General features: G+C 42.4%; 1 protein-coding gene across 5 annotated transcripts in view; it reads left to right on the forward strand.

The window, feature by feature from the left end:
• Positions 1 to 340: 340 nt before the first annotated feature.
• TARS3 (threonyl-tRNA synthetase 3) overlaps positions 341 to 26,876 on the forward strand; it is a 73,356-nt gene continuing 46,820 nt past the window's right edge. For 4 of the 5 annotated variants that reach the window (XR_004057256.1, XR_004057257.1, XM_030930248.1 and 1 more), the window contains exons 1-10: positions 341 to 847; positions 1,791 to 1,862; positions 3,842 to 4,035; positions 10,537 to 10,660; positions 13,521 to 13,642; positions 16,618 to 16,735; positions 19,904 to 19,968; positions 21,709 to 21,787; positions 23,241 to 23,387; positions 24,794 to 24,892. Coding sequence is in view for 3 of the 5 variants with exons in the window: in XM_030930248.1 (XP_030786108.1) it covers positions 551 to 847; positions 1,791 to 1,862; positions 3,842 to 4,035; positions 10,537 to 10,660; positions 13,521 to 13,642; positions 16,618 to 16,735; positions 19,904 to 19,968; positions 21,709 to 21,787; positions 23,241 to 23,387; positions 24,794 to 24,892 (1,317 nt within the window). In the remaining 2 variants the exon portion in view is untranslated. The remainder of the gene's footprint in view (positions 848 to 1,790; positions 1,863 to 3,841; positions 4,036 to 10,536; positions 10,661 to 13,520; positions 13,643 to 16,617; positions 16,736 to 19,903; positions 19,969 to 21,708; positions 21,788 to 23,240; positions 23,388 to 24,793; positions 24,893 to 26,876) is intronic. The other variant, XM_010381671.2, reaches the window with a different exon arrangement.

The following is a 26,876-nucleotide window of genomic DNA, read 5'->3' on the forward strand; positions in this document are numbered from 1 at the left end:
GGTCCAGCGGCCTCTGTACTTGGACAGCTTTGGCATGAAAGGCCAGAAAGTCCATTTATAATTGCCACTTTTTAGAACCTGTTTGCAAGGCGAAAGAATGGTGGCTGCCAGAATTCAAGAGGAGGAAAGGGTGAAGCCTTTTTGGAGAACGCAGATGATGGCCTTTTTGCAAGGTTTTGGAAAATTTTCGTTTCAACGTACTAAAAGCTACTGCCAGTAACCACTAGACAGGCCTGGAAAGGCAGGGGAGGCCCTTCAGACCCCGTTTCCCCACTGTCCCTAACCCTACGGTGGGCCCGGCCTCAGGCCCCGCCCCGCCCCGCCCCGCCCCGCCCCGCCCCTGCAGGGTATCTGACCTAGGCCCTGCCCCTCCCAGCCCAGCGCCCCGCCCAGCTCCCGCCCCTGCAATGTGTAGGCGTCGGCTCCGGCCGCGCCCTATCGCCCCTCCCCTTCCCGGGCTCCCTGTCTTCTGCTCTGCGCTGAGTGTCCGCATCGCCCTCGCGGCAGTCGTGGGCACCCCGCTCGGCGTGGGTGCCTGAGGGAGGCCGCAATGTCGGCCGAGACCCCGGCGGCGGAGGCCGTGGCGTCGCGCCTGGAGCGGCAGGAGGAGGACATCCGCTGGCTGTGGGCGGAGGTCCAGCGCCTGAGGGACGAGCAGCTGAACGCGTCCTACAGCTGCCAGGCGGAGGGGCCGTGCCTCACGCGGGAGGTGGCGCAGCTCCGGGCCGAGAACCGCGACCTGCACCACCGCCTGTGCCGCCTGCGGCTGTGCCTCGCCGAGGAGCTGAGCCGCCAGGCCACGCTGGAGAGCGCGGAGCTGGCGGGGGCGCAGGAGGCCGGCGCACAGGTAACCTGGCGGTGGGGACTCAGGGGAGGACGCGGGCGGGGCGGGCCGAGATGGTGCGCGCCGAGCGGTTTTCAACTCCGGGGACAGGTGCGGGGGCGCCCCGGCTAGAGCCAGCCCAGTGCCTTGCGGGTGGCCCGCCCTGTCCTGCTGTGTGCTCCCGTGTGGTGGCCTGGGGAGCCGCTGGATTTCCGGCGTCGCCAGACTTACCAAACACTGTTGATTTCTCAATTCGTCCATTAAAGAGCCTGCCACACATCTTTTTCAGGGGCAGAAATAGTGTTTTCATTTGTTTGAAAAAATGCTGAAGTGTTTAAAACTCGTTATTCTTTCCTTGGGCAGAAAGACTAAGAGCTGCGTATGTAAACTCTTTCATTCTCTCTGGTTCTTTTTTGTTGTTGTTGTTGTTGTTGTTGTTGTTGTTGGTTTTTTTTTGGACGAGAAGTTTTAGCTTTTTGTGCCCTTGTTTTGGTGGTTTATCTTGAGAGGATAACTATATTTATCATTTTTATTTAATACAGTATTTTATGATTTTAGAAAGGATAAATTATCTTATTTTAACATCATAAATTTTCTGAGTCCTGAAGCTTCTCAGGCTGTGAGATGTTCTGCAGTCCTTTTGGAAGAACAGCTGTGGTGAACTAGCAACATCTTCATGAAATAGTGCATTTGATGTGGCAGGCAGCAACCACACATTTTCCAGCCACATTATTTGTTTAAAGTTCAAGACAAAAAGTTTTCAAGGGCAAAATATATTAAATGTGCTTAGCAACAGTGTGACAGGAAGGACTGAACCCTGGAGGATGACTTGCCCACTGAGAGTTGTAGGTGGTAGTCAGGAGAGCCCTAAACACGGGGCACTTGCAGCCTGCTGGCATGACTCTCTTCTTAAGATATGTTGCTTTTTTTTGCCATTGATGTGAGTCATTTATAATTTATCTTTCAGTGTCCTTCTAGTCAAAGCCAAGACGAGGACATGAAAAACAAGAAAATGAAGGAAAGTGAGCCTGACAGTGAGGTAGTTGTTGCTATGGAAACAATATAAAATACTACCTGTAATTTTAAATATGTGTATATAGTTAATCATCTAGGATTTCTAATTTAAAAATTACTGATTAAATTATTATTTGGGTCACATTAGTGTATTTAAAATTTTTCAAACTGTAAATATGAGATGTCTTGAGAAATGAGCTGCCCATATTTAATAAACATATGTATTTAATCTATTTAAGTTGTGCTAGCAGTTTGTTGTTTGTTAGTTTTTGGTTTTGTTTTAGGCGGAAGTTTGCTTTTGTTGCCCAAGCTAGGGTGCAATGGCATGATCTTGGTCACTGCAACCTCTGCCTCCTGGGTTCAAGCCATTCTTCTGCCTCAGCGTCCTGAGTAGCTGGGACTACAGGTGCATGCCACCAAGCCTGGCTAATTTTGTTTGTTTATTTTATTTTTTTAGTAGAGATGGGGTTTCACTGTGTTAGCCAGGAGGATCTCCATCTCCTGACCTCGTGATCTGCCTGCCCCGGCCTCCCAAAGTGCTGGGATTACAGGCGTGAGCCACCACGCCCAGCCTTTTTATTTGTTTGTATTCAGGAAATTAGCTACTTTGCTTTCGTATATAAAGCATTAAAACAACCAGTAAGTATTTAGCATCAACATTTGGTAGGAGTGAAGGAGGAATATCTGGGCCCAAATAAATTAGTCTGGTTGAGGAATTCAGGCAGACTGAGGACAAACAACTAGAGAACAGAGTACAGTGGTGTACAGGTAAGTGCTGTAATGTGTGACTGTGTACCCATTCTGTAAACAGTAGAAAAGGGAGGTGCTGTGTGGCTGGGCATAGTGGCTCATGCCCGTAATCCCAACACTTTGGGAGGCCAAGGCGGGCAGATCACAAAGTCAAGAGATCAAGACCATCCCGGTCAACATGGTGAAACCCCATCTCTACTAAAAATACAAAAAATTAGCTGGGCGTGGTGGCGGGCGCCTGTAGTCCCAGCTACTCTCAGGAGGCTGAGGCAGGAGAATCGTTTGAACCCGGGAGGAGGAGGTTGCAGTGAGCTGAGATTGTGCGACTGCACTTCAGCCTGGTGACAGGGCAAGACTCCGTCTCAAAAAAAAAAGGGGGGGGTGCCAGTGGGTAACATAGGTGGAGGAGGCGGGCTTTGAGGTGGACCTTTAGCGCTAAGGAGAAATTAGATAGGCAGAGAGGAGTTTTTTGGATTTGGGAAGTACACATGCTCTTAGCCTTACAGTGGGGTTATGTCCCAATAAAACCAATGTGAGTTTAAAATGTATTTAATACACATAAGCTAGTGATCATCATAGCTTAGCCTAGCCTACATTAAAAGTGCTCAGAACACTTACATTAGCTTACAGTTGGGCAAAATCGTCTAACACAAAGCCTGTTTTATCATGAAGTGTTGAATATCTCGTGTAATTTACTGAATACTGTAGTGAGTAAAAAACAGAAGGGTTGTATGGAATACTCATAAAGTGCAGTTTCTACTGAATGCATATCACTTTCACAACATCATTAAACTTGAAAAATTGTGGCTGGGTATGGTGACTCACGCCTGTAATCGCAGCAATTTGGGAGGCCAAAAATCATTTGAGGTCAGGAGTTCGAGACCAGCCTGGCCAACATGGCGAAACCCCATCTACTACAAATACAAAAATTAGTCTGGCAGGGTGGCACTTGCCTGTAATCCCAGCTACTTGGGAGGCTGAGGCAGGAAAATCTCTTGAACCTGGGAGGCAGAGGCTGCAGTGAGCTGAGTTCACGCCCCTGCACTCCAGCCTGGATGACAAAGCAAGACTGTCTCAAAACAACAACAACAACAACAAACCAAAAAGCAACAACAACAACAAAAATTGTAATTCAAACCGTGGTACATTGGGAGCATCTGTAGAGCTGAGAAGGCAGTGAGGGGGTGAAGCTGATTCAGAGCTGAGCAGCTAGAAAACAGTAGGCTGTATATATTAATCTCATTATAATTTCAGGTGAAACAACCAATTTTCATAAAAGAAAGATTGAAGCTTTTTGAAATACTGAAGAAAGACCATCAGCTCTTACTTTCCATTTATGGAAAAAAAGAGGATACAAGCAATATCATCACAGTGAGAGTGGCTGATGGGCAAACAGTGCAAGGGGAAGTCTGGAAAACAACGCCTTACCAAGTGGCTGCTGAAATTAGGTAAACCATAGTGTGGAAAAGATATTCAATATTCGGTAATTACACTGGAGCCTGGTGAAAATGTTTTCTTAGGGACCACTAATATATTACTCTGTTCTCACGCTGCTAAAAGGACATATCCAAGACTGGGTTATTTATAAAGGAAGAAGGTTTAATTGACTCACAGATCCACAGGGCTGGGGAGGCTTCAGGAAACTTACAATCATGGCAGAAGGGGACGCAAGCATGTCCTTCTTCACATGGCGGCAGCAAGGAGAAGTGCAGAGCAAAGTGGGGGGAAAACCCCTTATAAAACCATCAGATCTCATGAGAACGCAGTCACCACCAAAGAACAGCATGGAGGTAACAGCCCCTATGATTCAATTACCTCCCACTGGGTCCCTTCCACAAAACATGGGGATTATGGAAACTACAGTTCAAGATGAGGTTTGGATGGGCACACAGCCAAACCATATCAGCTAATTTTTTTTTCTTATTCAGTTGCATAAATTAAATGTATTTAATTTTTTTCCTCTGGCTTCTCCAAGGGCCATGTAAATAAGTAGTTGAATATCAGAACACAATCATTTCCTGTTCTCATAAAAATATATAGGAGAGAAAAAAATCTGTCTTGACAGGCCATTTTACACTGACTTTATTCATCAATCAAGTAACTTCCGTGAGTTTTTACAGGTCTTTTAATTATAGATTGAAGATATATGTGTTAGAGCTGTTATCAGTCTTGGAAAAGTGCATTGACCTTTCTAGGAATTAGATACATTAGTGAAGTTATATTGTTTTGACTAATGCTAATTCCTAGCATTAGAAGCTATTATATAAATGCAATTATATAGCTTCTATACAGTTGTATTTAATGCCATGTAAATAAAAGTTTATCATTTAAAAAACAAACTGTTTAAACAATTGAAATTCTCAGATTTTCTTTGAAAACTATGGCTAAGACTGTTTCTGATTCATCCTGTTATATTGTTAAATGCTCTCTCAACCTGTTTTCATGTTTTCTAAGGGGAATGATGTGCTAGGAGAAAACAGGTTGTGAAGCAAGAATAAGTTTGTTTTCTCATGGAGAGTCAGATTGCATGTTAAATGTGTTGGGTCAGTATTTCTCAAAGTGTAGTCCCCAGACCAGCAGCAAAGGCATCACCTGGAAATTTGTTAGACAAGCAAATTTGGGGGTCCCACTTCAAACACCCTGAATTGATCAGCTATCTGTGTTTGTATGAGCCCTCCAGGGGCTTCTGATGCAAACTAACCATCTAGAAGTGACCAGTCCAGCCTAGTGAACATTTCTGGCCCATGCAGTTATTTATGGACCCAGCTTCCTTCCATCTTGTTAATCTGCTGTCCCCTAGGTAGGATTTGTTTGTGTCTAGCGGTGGAAGCTGGGTGCTTGCATGGGCCTGCCTGCAGTCAGGAGGAAGAGAAGCTGCAGAACAATGATGCTTTGAGGCCAAGACCCCACAGGGGCTGGCTTCACTTTTCACTCACATCCTGTTAGCTCTCATTTAGTCACATGGCCATGCCTAGCTGTAAGAGAGAATGGGAATATAGCTCCACTGGCCACCCAGACACATGTCCAGCTAAAGCATTCATACCATGGAAGAGAGGAATGGTTTATGGAACAACAGGGAGTCTGCCACAGTCTGCCCCTCTGATATCCAGATATCTCTAGGTATCCTTCTTTCAACATCTGACACACTCACTCCCCGAGTGAGACAACTCTTTTGTTCCATAGCTCAAAGCCTGGGATTTCTGAGTGATGTACAGAACACCCCCCATCAGGCTGACCACTTGCATTCTAGTAACAAACTAACAGACAAGTCTGCTCACACCACACGTGTATGCAGTACACAGAAGACAATCACAAAGTGTGTGCTTAGAAAAAAGAAAGAGGAGAAATATAGCAGGGACTGGTACAGAGAAGTCATCAGATTCTGCTGGAAGCCATTGTGAGGCCCCACAGCCTGGCAGCGGTTAGTGCTTGTGTCAGCCCACCTATTCATCCTTTGTTCTCTGGAAGCAGCTGTCTTGTCCATGATCCCCCATGGGCCCTGATTTTGCACTTTGGAAAGTTCAGAGTTGTCCATTACCCTCATTTATCACATCTGAAGTGCACGCCAGTTTGTCCTCTTGGGGTCTGTGCAGTTTGCACAGCTCAGTTCTGTGGTGTACACTTGGGGCCTGAGGGTTCCTTTAAGGATCACATAGTTACAGATATTTGTAAGCTGGGCTTATAATTTGTTTGACAATATAATTTCCATCATCAGTTAGCCATAGTAGGCTTCTGGTCTGTTTGTAGTTAATCCGTTCCACATGAAAGTAATCTCACTTAAAGAATCTTCTAGATAGACTTCTCACCCTGTTGTTTCATGGCTTTTTAATTTGGCTGACTCCTGTTTCCTCATTTAATGGACTGAGAGCGTATGAAGCAAAAGACTTGTGGGAGGGAGGCAGTCTTGCTCTCTAATCCTTGCAGTTCCACTGGCCTCTATTGTCTGGATTTATGTGTGGCCTTTGAGAAGGGCTGTCAGTGCCTGTCCCTCCTGCTGTTTGGGAAGGAAGATTGTCTTTCCAATCTTGCATAGCTCCATGTTTCTGAACTTTTAGTCAGTTGAATTACAGGACACAGGCAGAGGGAGCCTCCCTATCCCTTCCATCTCTGCTAGCAAACTAGATTATTTTCATCTGAGATAACGCATTCTTGTAGCTTCTTGCTGAAAGCAACAAGAGTTACCCAGGGTATACCAACACTGTCCCCTCCCCCCCGTGCCCCGCCCCTTTTTCCATCTCAGCTCACCACAACCTCCACTCTCTGGTTTCAAGGGATTCTCCTGCCTCAGCCTCCCAAGTAGCTGAGATTACAGGCATGCGCCACCACACCCAGCTAATTTTGTATTTTTAATAGACACGCAGTTTCTCCATGTTGGTCAGGCTGGTCTCGAACTCCCAACCTCAGGTGATCTGCCCACCTCGGCCTCCCAAAGTGCTGGGATTACAGATGTGAGCCACCGCACCTGGCCTTACTCTTCCCTTTTATATCTGCTTTCTTGTGTGCTGCAAGCACTGTAACACATGGTTTGCCTGCAAGTTTTATCAAATGTTTTGTTATACTATCACAAAGGTTACTGGCTCTCCATATGTTAGAGTCTGTTTCCTTGTTACTCACTGCCAGTCTGCTAAGCCAGTGCCACATGTTTTGGATTTTTACTTCCAGGTCCTTATTTCTGTATTACTTAAGACATACACTAAGCTGCTACAACAAAGACATCACAAAAAACTCAGTCGCTTGAATATGGTCAAAGTCTGTTTTTCATATAGCAGTCTAGACGTGGATGGCCAGGTTGACTGGGTGACATATCTCCATACAGTCATTTGGGGACCCAGATTTCTCCCATCGTGCTGATCTGTCTGGTACAACGTTGCCCTTGTCTACATGGTCCAGAAAGAACAGCACATGGGTTCCCATCTACAGAAGGTGGAGAGAGGATAGAGAAGTGCCCTCCACTGTTTTAATGATGAGACACAAAAGTGTTACACATGACTTCTCCTTCTGTCCATTGGCTCCAAATCTGGCCACATCTAGCTGCAAGGAAGGCTGGAAAACTCCATCTGTAGAAGAAGGGCAGAATGGCTTTGCGGAACATGTAGCCATCTGTGACAGTCAGTAAAAATGAAAAGAAAGTTCTACTTGATTAATAATATCTAACATTTATTAAGTTATTGTTATCATATGTACACATTACGTAATCCTGAGTATAAGTGAATGAGGAACGTCCTGTAATCCCCATTTTGTAGATAAGAACACTGAGGCCTAAAAAGCTGAGTAAATTGTCCAATATTTAAACCCAGTTTGGCCTTTCACCTGTGTGCTCCTAACCACAATGCTATACTGTTGTCAAGTTAATCACAGAAATGTAAATTAAAAGATTACATTGTAGGCTGGGCACGGTGGCTCACACCTATAACCCCACCACTTTGAGAGGTGAAAGTGGGCGGATCACTTGGGTCAGGAATGAGACCAGCCTGGCCAACAGGGTGAAACCCTGTCTCTACTACAAATACAAAAAGTAGCCAGACATGGTGGCATGTGCCTGTAATCCCAGCTACTCAGGAGGTCGAGTCAAGAGAATCACTTGAACCCGAAAGGCAGAGGTTGCAGTGACCCGACATTGCACCATTGCTCTCCAGCCTGGGCAACAGAGTGAGACAATGTCTCAAAAAAAAAAAAAAATTGTAGAGTTGATATAATTTAATAGTACCTAACATTATGAGAACTCAGAGACAAGATACTCTTGTAACTCTGCTAGTAGGAAAATTTTGCAGTATATTCTGACAGAAGTCACTGAAAATGCATTTCCCTTGACTAGCAGTTTTACCTCCAGAATTTTTCCTGAGAAAATAATTAAGATATATGTTCAAGAATGTTCATTGCAGCATTATTTTTCATTATTACTCATCCCCCAAAATACCCATAAAAATAATTAAAATGCCTAGCAAATATTGGTTCCTCTGTGACTATTAAATATCATGTTTTAGAAGTCTGTCTCCTGTTAGGGAAAATGCTGTGATTTACTGTTAAGTTTAAGAAGTAGGTTATAAAATAACGTAATTATGATACTATTAAATATTTTTTATTCCTATATATTAAATAATGTGGAAAGATATAAACAAAACATTAATGGTAATTTCTTGGTGGTGGAATTATAGGTGACTGTGTGTGTGTGTGTGTGTGTGTGTGTGTGTGTTTCTATGCTTTCCAGGTTTCCTTTCTTAACTTGTAATTTTGTCGACGATTTTCAAACAATAAATTTATTTAAAAGATACACAAAAAAAGAGAAAGAAAGAGATCAACACCTTACTAGAAGACCATCCTGGCCAATGTGGTGAAACCCCATCTCTACTAAAAACAGAAAAGTTAGCTGAGCGTGGTGGCGTGTGCCTATAGTCCCAGCTACCAGGAGGCTGAGGCAGGAGAATCGCTTGAACCCAGGAGGCAGGGGTTGCAGTGAGCTGAGATCGCGCCACTGCACTCCAGCCTGGAGACAACGTGAGACTCCATCTCAAAAAAAAAAAAAAAAGAAAAAATAAGCGAAGGAATCGGATAGTTCATAAAAGTAAAAATAGCTTGTAAACATGAACCAAAATTAATAATTAAATCAAAACAACAAGTTTCAATGTCACATAGACAAAGATTTTTTAAAATTGGGGTACATGGAAGTGATGCGTTCAAATGACATCAGAAATCTTTCAAAGGTACATCACCTTTGATCTAGTAATTCCAATTCTGTGGACGTATTCCCAGAAAACAGTCACAGAAGTCGCAAGATGCCTGTGTACAGATGTCTGTGTGGTATACTCTATGAGAGCAAAACTTAGGCGACCTCAGTGTGCAGCAGTGGAGGCTTCATTAATAAATACAATACTTCCAGACTGGGAAGTATTTAGAAGGTTATCTGAGGCATGAGAGAGAAAACACAAGCTATACAATTATGTTGGCAACTGCTTTTAAAGACAGCACATATGTGTGGGTGGGTGGATGGAGGTAGAAAAACCACTGGATGGAAATGTACCAAAATGTTGTAAGTAGTGATTTATGATATTTATGTGTGATTTTTATTTTATCCTATGTGCTTTCTCAGTTTTCCAATTTTTTTTTTTTTTTTTTTTTTTTGAGGCGGAGTCTCGCTCTGTCGCCCGGACTGGAGTGCAGTGGCCAGATCTCAGCTCACTGCAAGCTCCGCCTCCCGGGTTCACGCCATTCTCCTGCCTCAGCCTCCCGAGTAGCTGGGACTACAGGCGCCCGCCACCTCGCCCGGCTAGTTTTTGTATTTTTAGTAGAGACGGGGTTTCACCGTGTTAGCCAGGATGGTCTCGATCTCCTGACCTCGTGATCCGCCCGTCTCGGCCTCCCAAAGTGCTGGGATTACAGGCTTGAGCCACCGTGCCCGGCCAGTTTTCCAATTTTTTTAAAACAGTGAATGTGTATTACTTTTCTACATAAAATAAATTTTTTTTTTTTTTTTTTTTTTTTTTTTGAGACAGAGTCTTGCTCTGTCGCCCAGGCTGGACTGCAGTGGCCCGATCTCAGCTCACTGCAAGCTCCGCCTCCGGGTTTACACCATTCTCCTGCCTCTGCCTCCTGAGTAGCCGGGACTACAGGCGCCCCCCACCTTGCCCGGCTGGTTTTTTGTATTTTTTAGTAGAGACGGGGTTTCACCATGTTAGCCAGGACACCATGTTAGCCAGGATGGTCTCGATCTCCTGACCTCGTGATCCACCCGTCTCGGCCTCCCAAAGTGCTGGGATTACAGGCTTGAGCCACCGCGCCCGGCCATAAAATAAATATTACAAAACAATAAGTATCTGTCTTATTAGTTTACGTTTGTACTTTCTATACACTTCAAAAAAAAAGAAAAAACAACCCTAGAAATTCTTGTAATCTTTTAAGGAATCATTGTAACAATGATAAGGTTGACTCCCAAGTGGCTTTTCTCTTCCTAGTCAGGAACTGGCTGAAAGCACAGTAATAGCCAAAGTAAATGGTGAATTGTGGGACCTGGACCGCCCGTTGGAAGGGAACTCTTCTCTAGAGCTGCTTACATTTGATAATGAGGAAGCTCAAGCTGTGAGTATTTAAAATCCAGACAGCCAAACTTTGGGTAGTTATGTTGTAAACTACATTATATAAGAAGCCACATATTGAAGTCACAAATGTTGAGTTTTTTGGGAGTTTCTAAGATTTAAAATTTGAATATTGATGTTTAATAAATATTTGTGGCATGAATGTATACAAATACATGTCGATTTTTAAAGTAGCCCATAATTTATTTATTTATTTATTTATTTATTTATTTATTTATTTTTTTTTTTTATGGGATCTTACTCTGTCGCCCAGGCTGGAGTACAGTGATGCAATCATGGCTCACTGCAGCCTCAACCTCCCCTGGCTCAAGTGATCCTCCCACCTCAGCCTCCCAGCTACCTGGGACTACAGGCACGCACCTACACACCCAGCTAATTTTTCATATTTTTTGTAGAGACAGGGTTTTGCCATGTTGCCCAGGCTGTTCTCAAACTCCTGAGCTCAAGCAGTATGCCTCCCTCAGCCTCCCATAGTGCTAGGATTACAGGCGTGAGCCACTGTGCCCAGCCTTATAATTTCTTACAATAATCATTTCCTTAAGTTAGAATGCTTTGGTTATTAAATCAATGTGTGTTTGAAATGAATTAATAGACTGTTAAAAATGGGTCTACTTTATAATTTGTATCGAAGAATTTGAACAAATTATAAGACTCAAATATACTTTAAATACTTAATATAATTTTCTATAAAATAAATACATTTTTCACATATGCATGTGATATATGATTTCTGATATACATTGTCGCCCGAACGTTGCAGTCGCCCTTCAAGCTGTCCTTTATCTTCATAAAACCTAACTTATGATTAGCTTAGGTTACAGTAATTGCAAGGCTTATGCTAAATTTCTTTAAACTATAAGAACCATATTTTAATTTCTGTTTAAAATATGCAAAGTATAACAAATATCTAAGTGGTACACTATTAATAAAACCATGTTTAAAAGTGATTTTCAGAAAGTTCAGTACTGTAAACTGAATTCGCAACTCTCCAGCCATAGGTAGCCATGCCTCAGTTTTTATGCACTACTGCCTATGTGATATCTGCACGTAGATATTTTACAAGAATCTTCAGTACATTCACCATGAAATTTTCTATTTTAACCCCAAAACTTATTTCTTTCCTGTTTGCCTAAGTCAATGCATTATTCCACCACATACCCAATTGCTCAACCCAGAACCTTGGAGGTTTTGTGTGATTCCTCCCCGTCCCTCAACTCCATCTCCAGTGAGGTTAGGTAAGCCCAGTAGATTTGACCTCCTAAAGTATCTGGAATCTGTCCACTTCTCTCCCTCTCCATTGCCACTGCCTGAGAATCTGCACTCACCTTGTTATAGACCCACCCAAGAAACTGCCTACTTGCTGTTTTGTCCCCTGAAATTCATTCCCATCGAGCTATCAAATGATGTGTGTAAATGTAAATTTAATCATTGTGCTTAAAACCCTTTAATGCATCCCATTGCATTTGGAGTAAAATGCAAGCTCCTCCCCAAGGCCTGCATGGTCTCTGGCCCTTCCTTACCTCTCTAACCTTTCTCAAGCTATGCTTTGTCCCATCCCTTACGTGTTAGTCACACAGGCCTTCCCAAGTCCCCATGAATGTAGGACACTCACCATTTTTCTTTATTACAAAGCCCTGTTCATCTCCTTTTAAATATCCTTCCCATCTTATAATTATGCACTTCCAGGTTTGTTTATTGCCTGTGTCTTCCCCAATAGGCTGCACCTGTGTGGGGGCTGTGAGTATGTCTGTTTCTTTCACTGTTGTAACCCAGCACATAACACAGTATTTGGCTCAACAAATATCTAGGTGTGGACAGTGCACCACGTAGGACATTTGGGCTGATACTAGCAGTCAGCCTGCCATCCTAGCAGCATCCAAAGGAGAAGTGCTGTGCCCTAAGAACTGACCCTCTGGGTCTGTCTGCAAATCATATCCCAGCCTATTGCTGTGGGCTGGGATTGCACATAGTGGTCCATCGTCTAACTCCTTCTGCTCTGATTCATTTTATCAAACAGCTCTTTAATTGTAACTTGCTTTCTATTTAATAAAAGGAAAGAAAGTGCTGACAGATGACTTGGTTATCTTACTCTTTTGGTACCTGTATCTATTTGGTGACTTTGGTTAGTTTCATTTTATCCATAAACTAAAATGAATTCCTTGGGAACTGAAAACCTTATCAACTTTTTGAACTTGGAGGACTGACAACCGGGCTCTGGACTGTGGTTAATGAACTCGTGTATACACTTCTCAGGGGTCCCAGGCAGCCAGCAGACATTCCCTGGCAACACTTTTTTCTTCCTGAGCCATCTTTCAAACTTCCACAGTCACATGCTATTCAGCACGTGAAGACTGCTGTGGAGATGCAGAATCTCATTAACTCTAGTGGTGTCAGGAACACTTCAGTGCTCTGTGTCCAGCTCAGAGAGGGTGCCCCTGGAGAAAAAGGAAGAGAGCTAGCATCTGGCACTCCTCGGCCTTCCTCCCACTCTGAGCTTCAATCAGATTTGCACACAGCTGCTCTGCTGGGTGTTCCGAGAGGTGTTCATCCCTTGTGGCTGACATGCACAGAGGAAATGGGGTTGTAGCTGACCTCTAGCTGCCACTCTCAGCAGAGTGGCTTCACACTGGCACTGAGCAAGTGGCTCTGGTGGAATGTCAGGGAGGGCTCAGAAAGCATTCTCTTCTAAGTGGGCATTGAAGATTTTCCTTTCAAGTTGATGTTGCTGCCCTTGGTCTTGCCATTTATCTCCTTGAAATGTTCTACTTGTTTACATCATTTTACTACTAATTTTTCATGACATACTTTTGGCAGCTAATGGCCTCTCTGTCCATGCCATGCAGGTGTACTGGCACTCCAGTGCTCACATTCTTGGGGAGGCCATGGAACTTTACTATGGAGGCCACCTGTGCTACGGTCCGCCCATTGAAAATGGATTTTATTATGACATGTTCATTGAAGACAGGTAACACACTGAACACTGGCTTGTGAATGCATGTGTTTCAATTTTATTGTGTTGTAATGGTTACTAAGCTACCTACTAGCTTAGTAACTTTATATTGTTGGCCCTTACATAATGTGGGATTGGGGCACTGATGCCCATGCAGTTGAAAATCTGAGTACAACTTGTGATTCCACCTAAACTTAACTAATAGCCTGTTGTTAGCTAGAAACCTTAATGAAAACATAAACAGTTGAGTACCACATACTTTGTATCTTATGTGTATTATATATTGTATTCTTAAAATAAGCTAGAGAAAAGAGATGTTAAGCAAATCATAAGGAAGAGAAAATATATTTACCATTCATTTAGTAGAAGTGGATCTTTATAAAGCTCTTCATTTTCACATTGAGTAGGCTGATGAGGAAGTGGAGGGGTTGATCCTGCTGTCTCGGGGTGGCAGAGGCAGAAGAAAATCCACATATAAGTGGACCCATGTAGTTCTAACCTTCGTTGTTCAAGGGTCAACTGTATTGAATAATATGGTTATAGATTGGTTGACCAATTTTGAAAATTATTTTTAGTTTAGATGGTCTAAGCCATTTAACTAAAAATTATTTTTAGTCAAATCTAGTTTAGATTCAAGAAGTACTTCTAAAATTGTTTTTTTTTTTTTTTTGTCCCCAGAAGAATATGATATGCTGTTTATCTAATCTTGGACTTGCTAGAGCATGGTATTAATTAAGACCAGAATCGAAAGCTTAATTCCTAGAGAGAGCTTAGTTTAATTTGCTCCATGATAATCAAGAGCATCATTAACCTCAGCCAAACATCTCACATAGTTGAGTGCCAGACAGGGATGTCTCACAGAGGCTTCACATTCCATAGACCTATGCTTGAATCATTAGCAAACAGCCAGCCCCGGCCAACTCCTGCCCTGAATTCCTCATAGCTTTTAAGGGTACCTCCAGTTGCCACAACCAAAACCTCTGATCCTTCTACTTCCTCCCTGCTCTTCACCACCACCCCACCATCCAGTTCTGCCAGTGTTATCTCCTAAATAGTTCTCCCACGCCCCTCTCCTTCTCTCACTTCTGCCTTAACTTGGCCCCATGGCATCTCTGGCCTGGATGACTATGGTGCATTTTATCTTTACCTTCTCCTGCATACCGCTTAATGGTCCCCAGCCAAGCACCCAACGCTCTGTAGCTGCTACTTAGAGGCTTGTCCATTCTGAATCACTATTCAACAACCATGAACTGTGTTTACCTACACCACTTCTGATCTCAAAGGTGTGGGGTTTTTTTCCACATCAACAGCCAGTGCTCCAGCTCTCTGGACTCCCACTAGGTGTCTAATGATTGGACTCAATTCTGACACTGTCTACCCTGAGTTAGTGCAGATCCTCCAGGTCAAGGGCTCAGTCCCACAAGACTGCCCTCAATTCAGATGCCAGCTGGAAGTCTGGGTCTTCCATACTTTTGACCTGCAGGTTACAAATCGGGAATTCCCATGACCCCATCCTTGGGTTCAATAATTTGCTAGGCTAGCTCCCAGAACTCAAGAAGGCACTTTACTTACCTTACCAGTTTATTATAATGGATGGTACAAAGGATAGAGATGAACAGCCTGATGGAAGAGGTGCTTATGGTGAGGTATGTGGGAGGGGGTGCAGAGATTCCATGTGTCTCTGGGCACCATGCCCCAAGCACCTGAATGTGTTCAACAACCCGGAAGCTCTGTGAATCTCGCTTAGGGCTTTTTATGGAGGTTTGTTTCATTGTAGAGGCACAATTGATTCAATCATTGACCATTGGTGATAACCCAATCTCTAGTCCCTCTCCTCTCCCCGAAGGAGGCAGGTAGGGGTGCTGACATTCCCAACCCTTTCATCGTGCGTTGGTCTTTCTGGTGACCAGTTCCCATTCTGAAGCTACCTAGGGGACCTAGCCACCAGTCATCTCATCAGCACACAAAAGACACTCATATCACTCCAGAGATTTCAGGATCTTAAAACCCCTGTGCCAGAAATCTGGATGAAGACCAAATATATGTTTGTTATTATATCACAGTACCACAATCAGTTCATCTCTTGTTAACATGGCTCCAGTATTCGTTCAATAGATGTTTTTGCTCCCTGCTGTGTGCTCTGTGCTGGGTGCTGGTGATTCAGCAGTGAAGGAACCAGTCTGTCCTCATGAAGCTAACAGTCTGGTTGGGGGAAGACAGCAAATGCACAAGCAGCCATCTGCTGCCTGGTGGTGATGAATATAGGAACATCAGCCAGGTGTGGGAGGTGTGTGCCATAACAGGCAGGTGGGCAGGAAGGGGTAGATGGCATTGAAGCAGACCAGAGTAGAGGGAGGGAGCAAGCCCTGAGGACAAGGATACTTATGACATCTGCAGGGAGAAGGTTCCAGGCCTCTGTGGGACTGTCCTGATGTGGGGATATGTGTGGCTTATTTGAGGAGTGGCAAGCAAGCCAGTGTAGCAGGAGGGAGTGAGCACTGACCAGGGGGTGATTCAAAGGAAGTCAGTCCATGCATAGTGAAGGCTGAGTGCTGCTAGGAGCACCGGGACTCTGCAGTCCACACAGATCTCTCCCAGCCTTGTTCCATAGCCAGTGAGGGCAGGGACATGATGAGCACTCTATCTGGCTCTTGAGCAAAACTAAAGTATGTGAAGGATAAGGAAGACCGCACAGAAGAACCAGCCTCAAAGGAGCTCACAGTCCACCTGGATGTCTCCTAGCAGGGCTTCCTGCTCACCTTGCAGCAGAGGAGAAGTGAGGCAGGTCGTGGCACCTGTTGATGCCCCAGTCTCCCTCTTTGAGACACAAGAGTAGTGACTGTATGAACGTTTGACTTTCTGAAGTCCTGGAACAATAAGACACCAGATTCAAGTTAGAAAATGTGTCACTGCTGAGCCTTCAGGACAAAGGAAAGAGGGAATGCATAATGTCTGGAAGATCGATGTCAGTTCTCTGCTCTTCTTTTTAGAGCAGTGTCCAGCACAGAATTGTCAGCCCTGGAGAATATATGTAAAACCATCGTAAAAGAAAAGCAACCTTTTGAAAGACTAGAAGTCAGCAAGGAAATCCTCCTGGAAATGTTTAAGGTAACTTAGGGAAACTCCTAAACATCTTACTAGGAATATTAAAAATCAATGTAGACTAGCTTCTCCACCTTCCCCCAAATAGTTAGCCATTGCTCACCAAATTGTTCTAATTATATTAAGCTATTGTGAGGTTGTTACCAGTTACTTGCTGTGACATTTCCCTCCTCATCTATTTCCTGAACATTTTAGGGCAGACATAGGTAGATAAAGAGCCAGGTGAATAATTTTTATATGTGTGTTTATAAATCTGATTAATTCTGAGTATTGTGAATATCTGTCCCCTAAATTCAACAATATTTATAATCCCATATAAAAGGCTGCCTTTTTCTCTTTTCTTTGGGAGTTTTCTATTAACTTTTTTTTTTCAGATTTTAACCTAGAGTAATCTGTATAAAATGGTAACTTTCTCTTTATATTTTTTTGACCAATGTACTTAAATATATTCCTAATTTTATGTTTTAAAACATACGTATTAGAGAAAACATACATTTTTTGTTTGTTTGTTTGTTTGTTTTTTGAGACGGAGTCTCTCTCTGCCTCCCAGGCTGGAGTGCAGTGGCACTATCTCGGCTCACTGCAACCTCCGCCTCCTAGGTTCGAGTGATTTTCCTGTCTCAGTCCCTCAGCTGGGACCACAGGCATGTGCCACCATGCCTGGCTAATTTCTGTATCCTTTTTGTAGAGATGAAGTTTTGCCATGTTGACCAGGCTGGTCTTGAATTCCTGACCTCAAGTGATCTACCCACCTCAGCCTCCCAAAGTGCTGGACTTACAGGCATGAGCCACCGCACCCAACCAAAAACATGTATTTTGAAAACACAGTATTATTAGTTTTGTGGGCTTTAATAAAAAATAGAGTTGGTTTTGGTAAAAGGTTGCAGTATTCTTTCGTGTGCAGTAAAATATATAACATATAAAATTTACCATTTAATCATTTTTAAGTATACAGTTCTGTGGCATGAAGTACATTTACATTGTTGTCAATCATCACCACCATCCATTTCCAAAGCTTTTTATCTTACCAGGCAGAAACTGTGTACCCATTAAACATTAGCTCCCCATTCTGCCCCTCCACCCCAGCCCCAGTCCCTGGCCGCCACCATTCTACTCTCCATCTCTGAATTTGGTTCCTCTAGGCACTTCATATCAGTGGAATCATGACAATATTTGTCCTTTTGTGACTAACTTGTTTCACTCAGCAAAATGTCCTCAAGATTCATCCATGTTTTATGTTTTTTTATTTTATTTTTTATTTATTTATTTTTTTTGGAGATGGAGTTTCGCTCTTTTTGCCCAGGCTGGAGTGCAATGGCGCGATCTCAGCTCACTGCAGCCTCCTCCTTCCGGGTTCAAGCGATTCTCCTGCCTCAGCCTCTCGAGTAGCTGGGATTACAGGCACGCACCACCATGCCTGGCTAATTTTTGTATTTTTAATAGAGATGGGGTTTCTCCACATTGCTCAGGCTAGTCTTGAACTCCCAACCTCAGGTGATCCACCCACCTCGGCCTCCCAAACTGCTGGGATTACAGGCGTGAGCCACTGCGCCCGGCCTCATCCATGTTTTAGCATGTGTCAGAATCTCCTTCCTTTGTAAGGTTGAATAATATTCCATTGTACGGACAGACCACATTTTGTTTACCCATTCATCCATCTATAGATGCTTGGGTTGCTTCTACCTTTTGGCTACTATTGTGAACAATGCTGCTGTGAACATGGATGGGTAAAGTTCTGTTTGAGTCTCGGCTTTACTTATTTTGGGAATATACTTAGAAGTGGAATTGCTGGATCCTATGGCAATTCTGTTTTTAAGTTTTTGAGAACTCTTTGCATTTCTCTAATGACATAAGTAATATTGAGCATCTTAATGTGCTTTTTGGCCATTTGTGTTTTTTCTTGAAGAAATGTCTTTGGAGAAATGTCTGTTTAGCGCTTTTGCCCATTTTCAATTAGGTTTTTTGTATTTGAGTTATAAGAGTTCTTGATATATTTTGAATATCCATTTCTTAACAGGTATGTGATTTGCAAATACTTATTTCTGTAGGTTGCTTTTTTTTTTGCAGCTACTTTTAAGAACTGAACACAGTCTTTGTTAAGGAAAATGATTTGATGTGAATATATAGATATGAAACAGTTAAATCATACAGATACGGATTTTTCTCCCAACAACTACCTACTTTAAGTAGTTATTTAATATAAAGTGCCTTGTATACCCTGATAATAGTGATGCAGGCAGAAAAGAAAGGAAAAGGAAAAAAAAAAAAAACCTTAGTTTTATAAATATATCATCATTACTATAAACTTTGTTTTTGTTTTTATACAAATAACATAGCTGTGTCCTTGTCAGAATTTTATTGATTAATGTAGTTAAAATTAGATCTTCTAGAACAGTACTGTCCAATAGAAACATAATGGAATCCACAAGTCTGAGCTACATGTGTAACCTTAAATTTTATGGCAGCTACATTTTAAAAGTAAAAGTTGCAATTAATTTTAAGAAATGTTTTAACCCAATATATAAAAAGTATAATTTCAATAGTAGCCAGTATAAAGAATGATTAATGAATGATTTTATTCTTCTTTTTGCAACATTATACTTCCTAAGTCCAGTGTGTTTTATACTCACTGCATACCTTCTTTCAAATTAGTGGCATTTGAGGCCAGGTGCGGTGGCTCACACCTGTAATCCCAGTACTTTGGGAGGCCAAGCAGGCAGATCACTTGAGGTCAGGAGTTTGAGACCAGCCTTGCCAACATAGTGAAACCCAGTCTCTACTAAAAATACAAAAATTAGCCAGGCATGGTGGTATGGTACGTGCCTGTAATTCCAGCTACTTGGGAGACTGAGGTAGAATCACTTGAACCAGGGAGACAGACATTGCAGTGAGCCAAGGTGGCACCACTGTACTCTAGCCTGGGTGAGAGAGTGAGACTTATGTCTCAAAAAAAAAAAAAAAAAATTAGTGGCATTTGACATGCCCAGTAGCCATGTGGCTTGTGGCTTCCAGGCTGCATGGTGTAGCTCAAGGCTGTGAGCTGTTTGTATCCCTCGTGTCTCAGCACCTAGAACATCAGTAGCTGCTCTTTCGATGTTTCTTGAGAAAAAGTAGAGTTGTTTTCTTCATTTAAACATTGTGTGTAATAATGTGTAAATATATTTTTCTTTGTAGTACAATAAATTTAAATGCCGCATTCTGAATGAGAAGGTTGATACTGCAACTACCACAGTGTACAGGTTTGTGTCCACACATGTTAAACGCTGCTCAGTGGTAAACTTGAAGGTGTTAGCAGTAGAGGCGGAGTTTGTTTTCTGGTTGGAGATCTATTTTTCAAGTTGTGTAGTTGATATTCTACTTTAGTTACAATCTTCAAAATGTTTTCACTAAAGAGAAATGATTATTTTCCCCTTTTTAATAATCAGGACAGTACTGAGACCCATATTTTGTTTTCTGGGTGTCAGCTATAACAGGATTTTTCTCCATGTGAGTGATACTGTTGGGAAAGGAGTTTCTATTCTGTCCTTCCATGTTCTTATTAATGTGGCAGTGGGGGCCATTACAGGCCATCTCCTCGGCAGTGATTCTCTGCCTCATACTTACTCTCCAGAGTGCAAGTGTAGAAGAGTCTGCCCCATTGTCCAGAGTCCAAGTGTACAATCTTTATGCATTAGCAGGATACTCATGATGAGACAAAAAGAAAATACTGGGAAACAAAGGCAGGATCAAATGTAAGAGGAGGGAAGTGAAATTAATACCAGAATCACTTAGTTCTATTCGTTTAACCTCAGGTTCCTGAGCACCTTTTTATTTATCCATGTTTATACACCTTATACATAATTGCTGTTGTGTGTTCCATCCATCTGGGTGCTGCTAGGACCATCACAGTACCAGCTTAGAAGACCTGGTATTTATTTAATTACAACCACAGATATTCTCCCTTGTGGTACTTATTTTCCACAGTCAAGGACTTATGGTTCTCTGGTTTAATTGTACTGTAAGTAAGTCATATCCCCTTTGTGCAAAGCTATGCACAGTACATTTCTTAAAATTTAAAAATAAATGAAAATGTAGAAAACAGGCTCAGTTTTAAATTTCTGGCTTCTAATGCTTGAGCTGTTGGGTTTTAGAACCTTACTTAGGTCAACGTTGACACTTTTTGTAGTTTTTCAATTTGAATGGCTTGTATTTAATTTTTGGGAAAAAAAAGTAAAGCTTTTCTTTAGTGGATTTCTTTTTTTTTTTTTTTTTTTTTAATTTTTTGAGATGGAATCTTGTACTGTCACCCAGGCTGGAGTGCAATGGTGCGACCTCAGTTCACCACAGCCTCCGCCTCTCAGGTTCAAGCAACTGTCTTCCCTCAGGCTCCCAAGTAGCTGGGATTACAGGCACCCGCCACCACACCCAGCTAACTTTTTATATTTTTTAGTAGAGACAGGGTTTCACTCTGTTGGCAAAGCTGGTCTTGAACGCCTGACCTCGTGATCCACCCGCCTTGGCCTCCCAAAGTACTGGGATTACAAGTGTGAACCACCGCACTGGCCCTGTGGCCTTCTATTTAAAGGTTAGAGTACTGAAGCCTTTCATGCTAATTTGGCATTCCTTCCTTTCATCTGAGTGTTGCTTACCAGCTCTCTCCCTAGAGAACAATACACAAAGATTGGCCATTGAAAGAGATGACATTTTTGTGTTTGTCAGTCTGTAAGCCAGTCCCTTTTTGTATTCATTGTAATTTTTAAGTTTTTAATCAGAGAATTGCATAGTTTCTTTCAGAAGATGTTCTGTGGTTTTTGAATCTAGAGGGCAGAGTGGACTCTGAGGCTAGATGAATCGCCTCTCTCCTTCACCCTAAATCAAAAATGGCCTTGCCACATATAAATAAGTGAAGCTCTACCTAAAACATAGGATATTATGGCTTACAGTGAATAGTCCAAAAAACTATAACTGTGCCTGAGCATGTCCTAAATATTTCATTATAGGTGCGGTCCATTAATTGACCTTTGCAAAGGTCCACATGTAAGACACACTGGAAAAATTAAAACCATCAAAATTTTTAAGGTAAGGATTGATTTTTTTTAAATATAGTAAGCTTAAGGTGCACTAGCTATTAAGGGATTTCACTCATATCCTTTGTAGTGTGAACATCATGATATTTTAAAATATTTCATTCTTATTTGACTAAAACTAATAAAATCATTTAGAATTTTGATAATTAGAGCACTATAGGTAGCTTTTATCATTTTACCTTATTGTAAGTGTTGTAACATTTCTTTTCCATACGATATTTTTTTTTAATTATTTTTCTGAGACAGAGTCTTGCTCTGTTGCCCAGGCTGGAGTGCAGTGGTGTAATCTTGGCTCACTGCAGTCTCCGCCTCCTGGGTTCAAGCGATTCACCTGCCCCAGCCTCCTGAGTAGCTGGGATTACAGGCGTGCACCACCATACCTGGCTAATTTTTGTATTTTTAGTCAAGATGGAGTTTTACCACATTGGTCAGGCTGGTCTCAAACTCCTGACCTAAGGTGATCCACCTGTCTCAACCTCTCAAAGTACTGGGATTATAGGCATGAGCCACTGCACCTGGCCTTTTTCCTACGCTATTTTAAAATATTGTTCCATATACTATGGTTTTCTCGAATAGCCCTGATGTGAGCAAGAATATTTGTCTGCATGTGAAAGTAATGTACTGCAGGATAAAGAAAACAGCAGAAGGGGATATGATGGTGTAATGGAGAAAACATCGCTCTGGGAATTAGGAGGCATGGGACTGACTTGGCAGTCCCAGCCTTTCTTGGCTTTGATTTTCTTACAGGTAAAGTGGGGCTGGCTAATGGCACTGTTCTTAATCATTGACTGTAGGTCAGCAAGACTGACCTTTACTTCCCTATACCTACTGTCTATTCTGCCCCGTCCTTGGTGATTATGATTCCTGCTTAGCCTTCCCTCCTTTCCATGCACTGTCACTGTCATTCCTAGAATCCATAGCAGACTCTACATAATTTGCTGGTTAATGGTATAATTTAGGCTGGGAAGGTTTAGTTAGAATCCATTTTAAGATTGTCTTAAAGAAGACAAAAAGTCTTCTTTAAGCTTTGTTGATTTTGATTGTTTGTTTGATTGATTTTGAGACAAGGTCTTGTTTTGTCACCCAGGCTGGAGTGCAGTGGCACAAACACTGCTCACTGCAGCCTCAGCCTCCTGGGCTCAAGCAGTCCTCCTGCCTCAATCCCCCAAGAAGCTAGGATTACAGGCATGTGCCATCATGCCTGGCAAATTTTTGTATTTTCTGTACAGATGGGGTTTTGCCATGTTGTCCAGACTAGTCTCAAATTTCTGAGCTCAAATGATCTGACCACCTTGGCCTCCCAAAACTGCTGAGATTATAGGCATGAGCCATGGCTCAGGGCTGCTTTGTTGGTGTTATAGTGGAAAATTGCGTTCGTGTTTAAGAGCAGTTTTACTTACAACCAAATGTTTGATATATTTACCAAAATCCTGTTTGATATTTAGAATTCCTCAACATACTGGGAGGGCAATCCCGAAATGGAAACATTGCAGAGGATCTATGGAATATCCTTTCCTGATAACAAGATGATGAGGACCTGGGAAAAGTTCCAAGAGGAAGCAAAGAACCGAGATCACAGGAAGATTGGGAAGGTATGCCCCACATCTTATATCACTAGAGAGATGTAATCATAAACCAACATAGGAATGTTTCTGTCTCACAAAACTAAGTTGCTTTAACAATAAGATTTCTTCTTCTCTCCTATTTTGCTGGCACTCATAGTCTGCCGCTGAGTTCTTTCATTTTGATACCCCAGATGTCTTCTAACCTCTTTCCTTCCTATATCTTTTTTTTTTTTTTTTTTTTTTTTTTTTTTTTGAGGCAGAGTCTCACTCTGTCGCCGGGGCTGGAGTGCAGTGGCCGGATCTCAGCTCACTGCAAGCTCCGCCTCCCGGGTTGACGCCATTCTCCTGCCTCAGCCTCCCGAGTAGCTGGGACTACAGGCGCCCGCCACTTCGCCCGGCTAGTTTTTGTATTTTTAGTAGAGACGGGGTTTCACTGTGTTCGCCAGGATGGTCTCGATCTCCTGACCTCGTGATCCGCCCGTCTCGGCCTCCCAAAGTGCTGGGATTACAGGCTTGAGCCACCGCGCCCGGCCTCCTTCCTATATCTTTTATTAATTTTTGAAAATTGTACCCTTCTCTTATTTTTGTCATGATATAAAAATAAAGTTGTTTTTGGTGAAACCCCACCTCTACTAAAAATACAAAAAAATTAGCCGGGCATGGCAGCACGCACCTGTAGTCCCAGCTACTCGGGAGGCTGAGGCAGGAGAATCACTTGGGCCTGGGAGGCAGAGGTTCCAGTGAGCCAAGATTGCACCACTGCACTCCAGCCTGGGCGACAGAGTGAGACTCAATCTCAAAAAACAAAACAAAACAAAAAAGTTGTTTTTTACATTCTGTGCACTTTATAGCATCCTTTGTATCTGGGAGACAGAGCAGCATGTAGAAGGAAAAAATCGAAGATTGGAAAACAGCTAGGCCTGAGCTTTAGGCCTGGTGCTTGTACTCACTAGCTGTGTTAGATGATGGGCAAGCTCTGTGTCCTTGTCTGCCTTGCTGGGTAGCCTTGCAGGGTGGCTGTGAAGACAGAAACTGGATGATGGTGCCTGGTACGGGGCAGGCTGTCAGTAAGTGACAGCCATGATGGTCATCATCATCACTTAAAGCCTACCTCTTGCAATGAACTTTTTTGGTCTTTTTGCCACGTTGTCTCCCCATGAGTGCCATACTCCAAGTGTGCCAAGTAAGAAAATTAGCAGAAAATAGCTGAAGGTGACATAAAAGCTAAGTTCAAAGCTAATTAGCCATAAATATGAGTGGAAATTTTACATATATTTAGGTATAAGTGTTGAATGGCCTTGGAATGTCTATTACTAGAGAAGATAGAAATAAAACTGAGTATTATATGTTTTATTCCCAGCATATCATGTGTGTGCAGTAAATACTAAGCAACAGCAGATGACATTTGAAATGCAATTATTGTTTCAATCTAGGAACAAGAACTTTTCTTTTTCCATGATTTGAGTCCCGGAAGCTGTTTTTTCCTTCCCAGAGGAGCCTTCATTTATAATACACTTACGGATTTCATACGAGTAAGTTAACTTTAAAATGTTTTATTCTTATTCAATTCCAGTTTATATTTTTACTATTTTCTCTTACAATAAAATGGTCAAGCATTTCCATTAATTTTACTTTGGTAACATTAATAAGAATTTTGAGGTTAAAGGTGAGATACTGGCCAGGCGCGGTGGCTCACTCCTATAATCCCAGCACGTTGTGGGGCCGAGGTGGGCAGATCACCTGAGGTCAGGAGTTCGAGACCAGCCTGACCAACATGGTGAAACCCTGTCTCTACTAAAAATACAAAAATTAGCCGAGTATGGTGGTACACGCCTGTAATCCCAGCTACTCAGGAGGCTGGCAGGAGAATTGCTGGAACGTGGGAGACAGAGGTTGCAGTGAACCAGGATTGTGCCACTGCACTCCAGCCTGGTGACAGAGCAAGACTTCGTCTCAAAAAAAAAAAAAAGTGAGATACTAGATTGTGCCTTCTAATAATAACATGGAGATAATTTCTGTTTTCCCTGAATACATTCCTGGATTTCATAAAATTCACTTTTTGCCCATATTAGTTTCTAAAGCATGTAGAATATAAAGGTAAGCATTAGACTAAGTGTGGCACTCCCTGTGAAAAAAGAAAGGAGAAAGTGTCGTCTCTGGCACAGAGTGTTAAACCATGAAGCATTGCTTCTCCAAATGTGCTCCATGGGCCACTGGTGCTTCCCTTTGCCTATAGCATGACTCCCAGGTGATTTGGCAGCTCCAGAGGAAAGAGGAAAAAAACCAATAGAGCAAAATACCTACTTGTAATACAAGTTCGTAGATGGGAAGGTCTTTAGTATTTACATGATAAGGACTGTGTAGATAGTGTTCAGAGGTGATCCAGGTGGACTACTAGGATTACATTTCCATTCTTGCACTGTTTTGTCTTTCCTATAATCATTACCTAAATTTTTCATTTACTTAGTTTTTTATGTGCCTACCACTAATTCATGCTCAGATTTCTCTCAAAAACTACAAATCTGCTTGCAACATGTTCTGCAATGATTCAGGTAATTGCTCAGTACATTTTTCTTCAAATTTGGTCCTACTCCAGAATTAACTTGCTACTAAAATTCTTGCAGACTGATATCTTAGGACTTCTTTTCGTCGTCATCTTGGCCACTCCCCTCATGTCTCTTCCTATGCGGAGTTCCTTTTCCTGGTCCCTGTCTATCTCTTCATTGCTTATCTTTAATTCTCATTTGGAGATCACTGTCTTCAGTAACTTTCTGAGAAAAGAATATATGGCATGTGGCCTGTGCTGGTTATTCTCTGTTTGCTTCTCCAGTCTTGTTCTCCTTCCTTTTCTTCTTGTGCTGTGCTCCTGGAGGCTGACCTCTATGGATTCTATCACCTGGGGTACCCATCTTCCAGTAGGGGCTGGCCAATGTGAGGCGGTAGGAGATCAGAGGGTAGGGGGAGAGACTTGAAGAATCACTGAAGATTATCAGAGATTGAGATTTAGACAGGTAGTGATGACCATCACAGCTGCTCATTTGGATGTGCTATCTTTTCTGAAAAATCAACATGGCCCCTGGTACCTTGTACTCTCAAGTTGGGAGTACAGTAGATGGAGAATGAACAGAAAGCCTTTACGGTGGCATTAAGGGGATCTCTTATTTTTTATAGATGCAAGACAGATGTGGCTGATGAACAGGAGCAGGGCCTGATTGTGTGGGTCACCAAATTGTAAAGCCATTTAAATACACAAATCCAATGATCTCTTATTCTAAGGTAAGGGCAGTGGTTGGGAAGGCATGGGTCCCTGAGGCTTGGAATGGGAATATTTGACAGACACAGAAGACACTGAGAACTTTGAATTTCTAGATACCTTTGTCTGAAGGTATTGGCCTTACCATGAAAAAAACCTTTTAGGGAACTCAGCTGTTTTTTCTGTTGGTTTTTTGTTATTACAGTCGTGTCTCTTCCCATATCTATTAATATTATATGCCAAATATTATATTTAATTTAAGT

This window comes from Rhinopithecus roxellana, chromosome 5, assembly GCF_007565055.1.
Source record: "Rhinopithecus roxellana isolate Shanxi Qingling chromosome 5, ASM756505v1, whole genome shotgun sequence".
Taxonomy (NCBI): Eukaryota; Metazoa; Chordata; class Mammalia; order Primates; family Cercopithecidae; genus Rhinopithecus; species Rhinopithecus roxellana.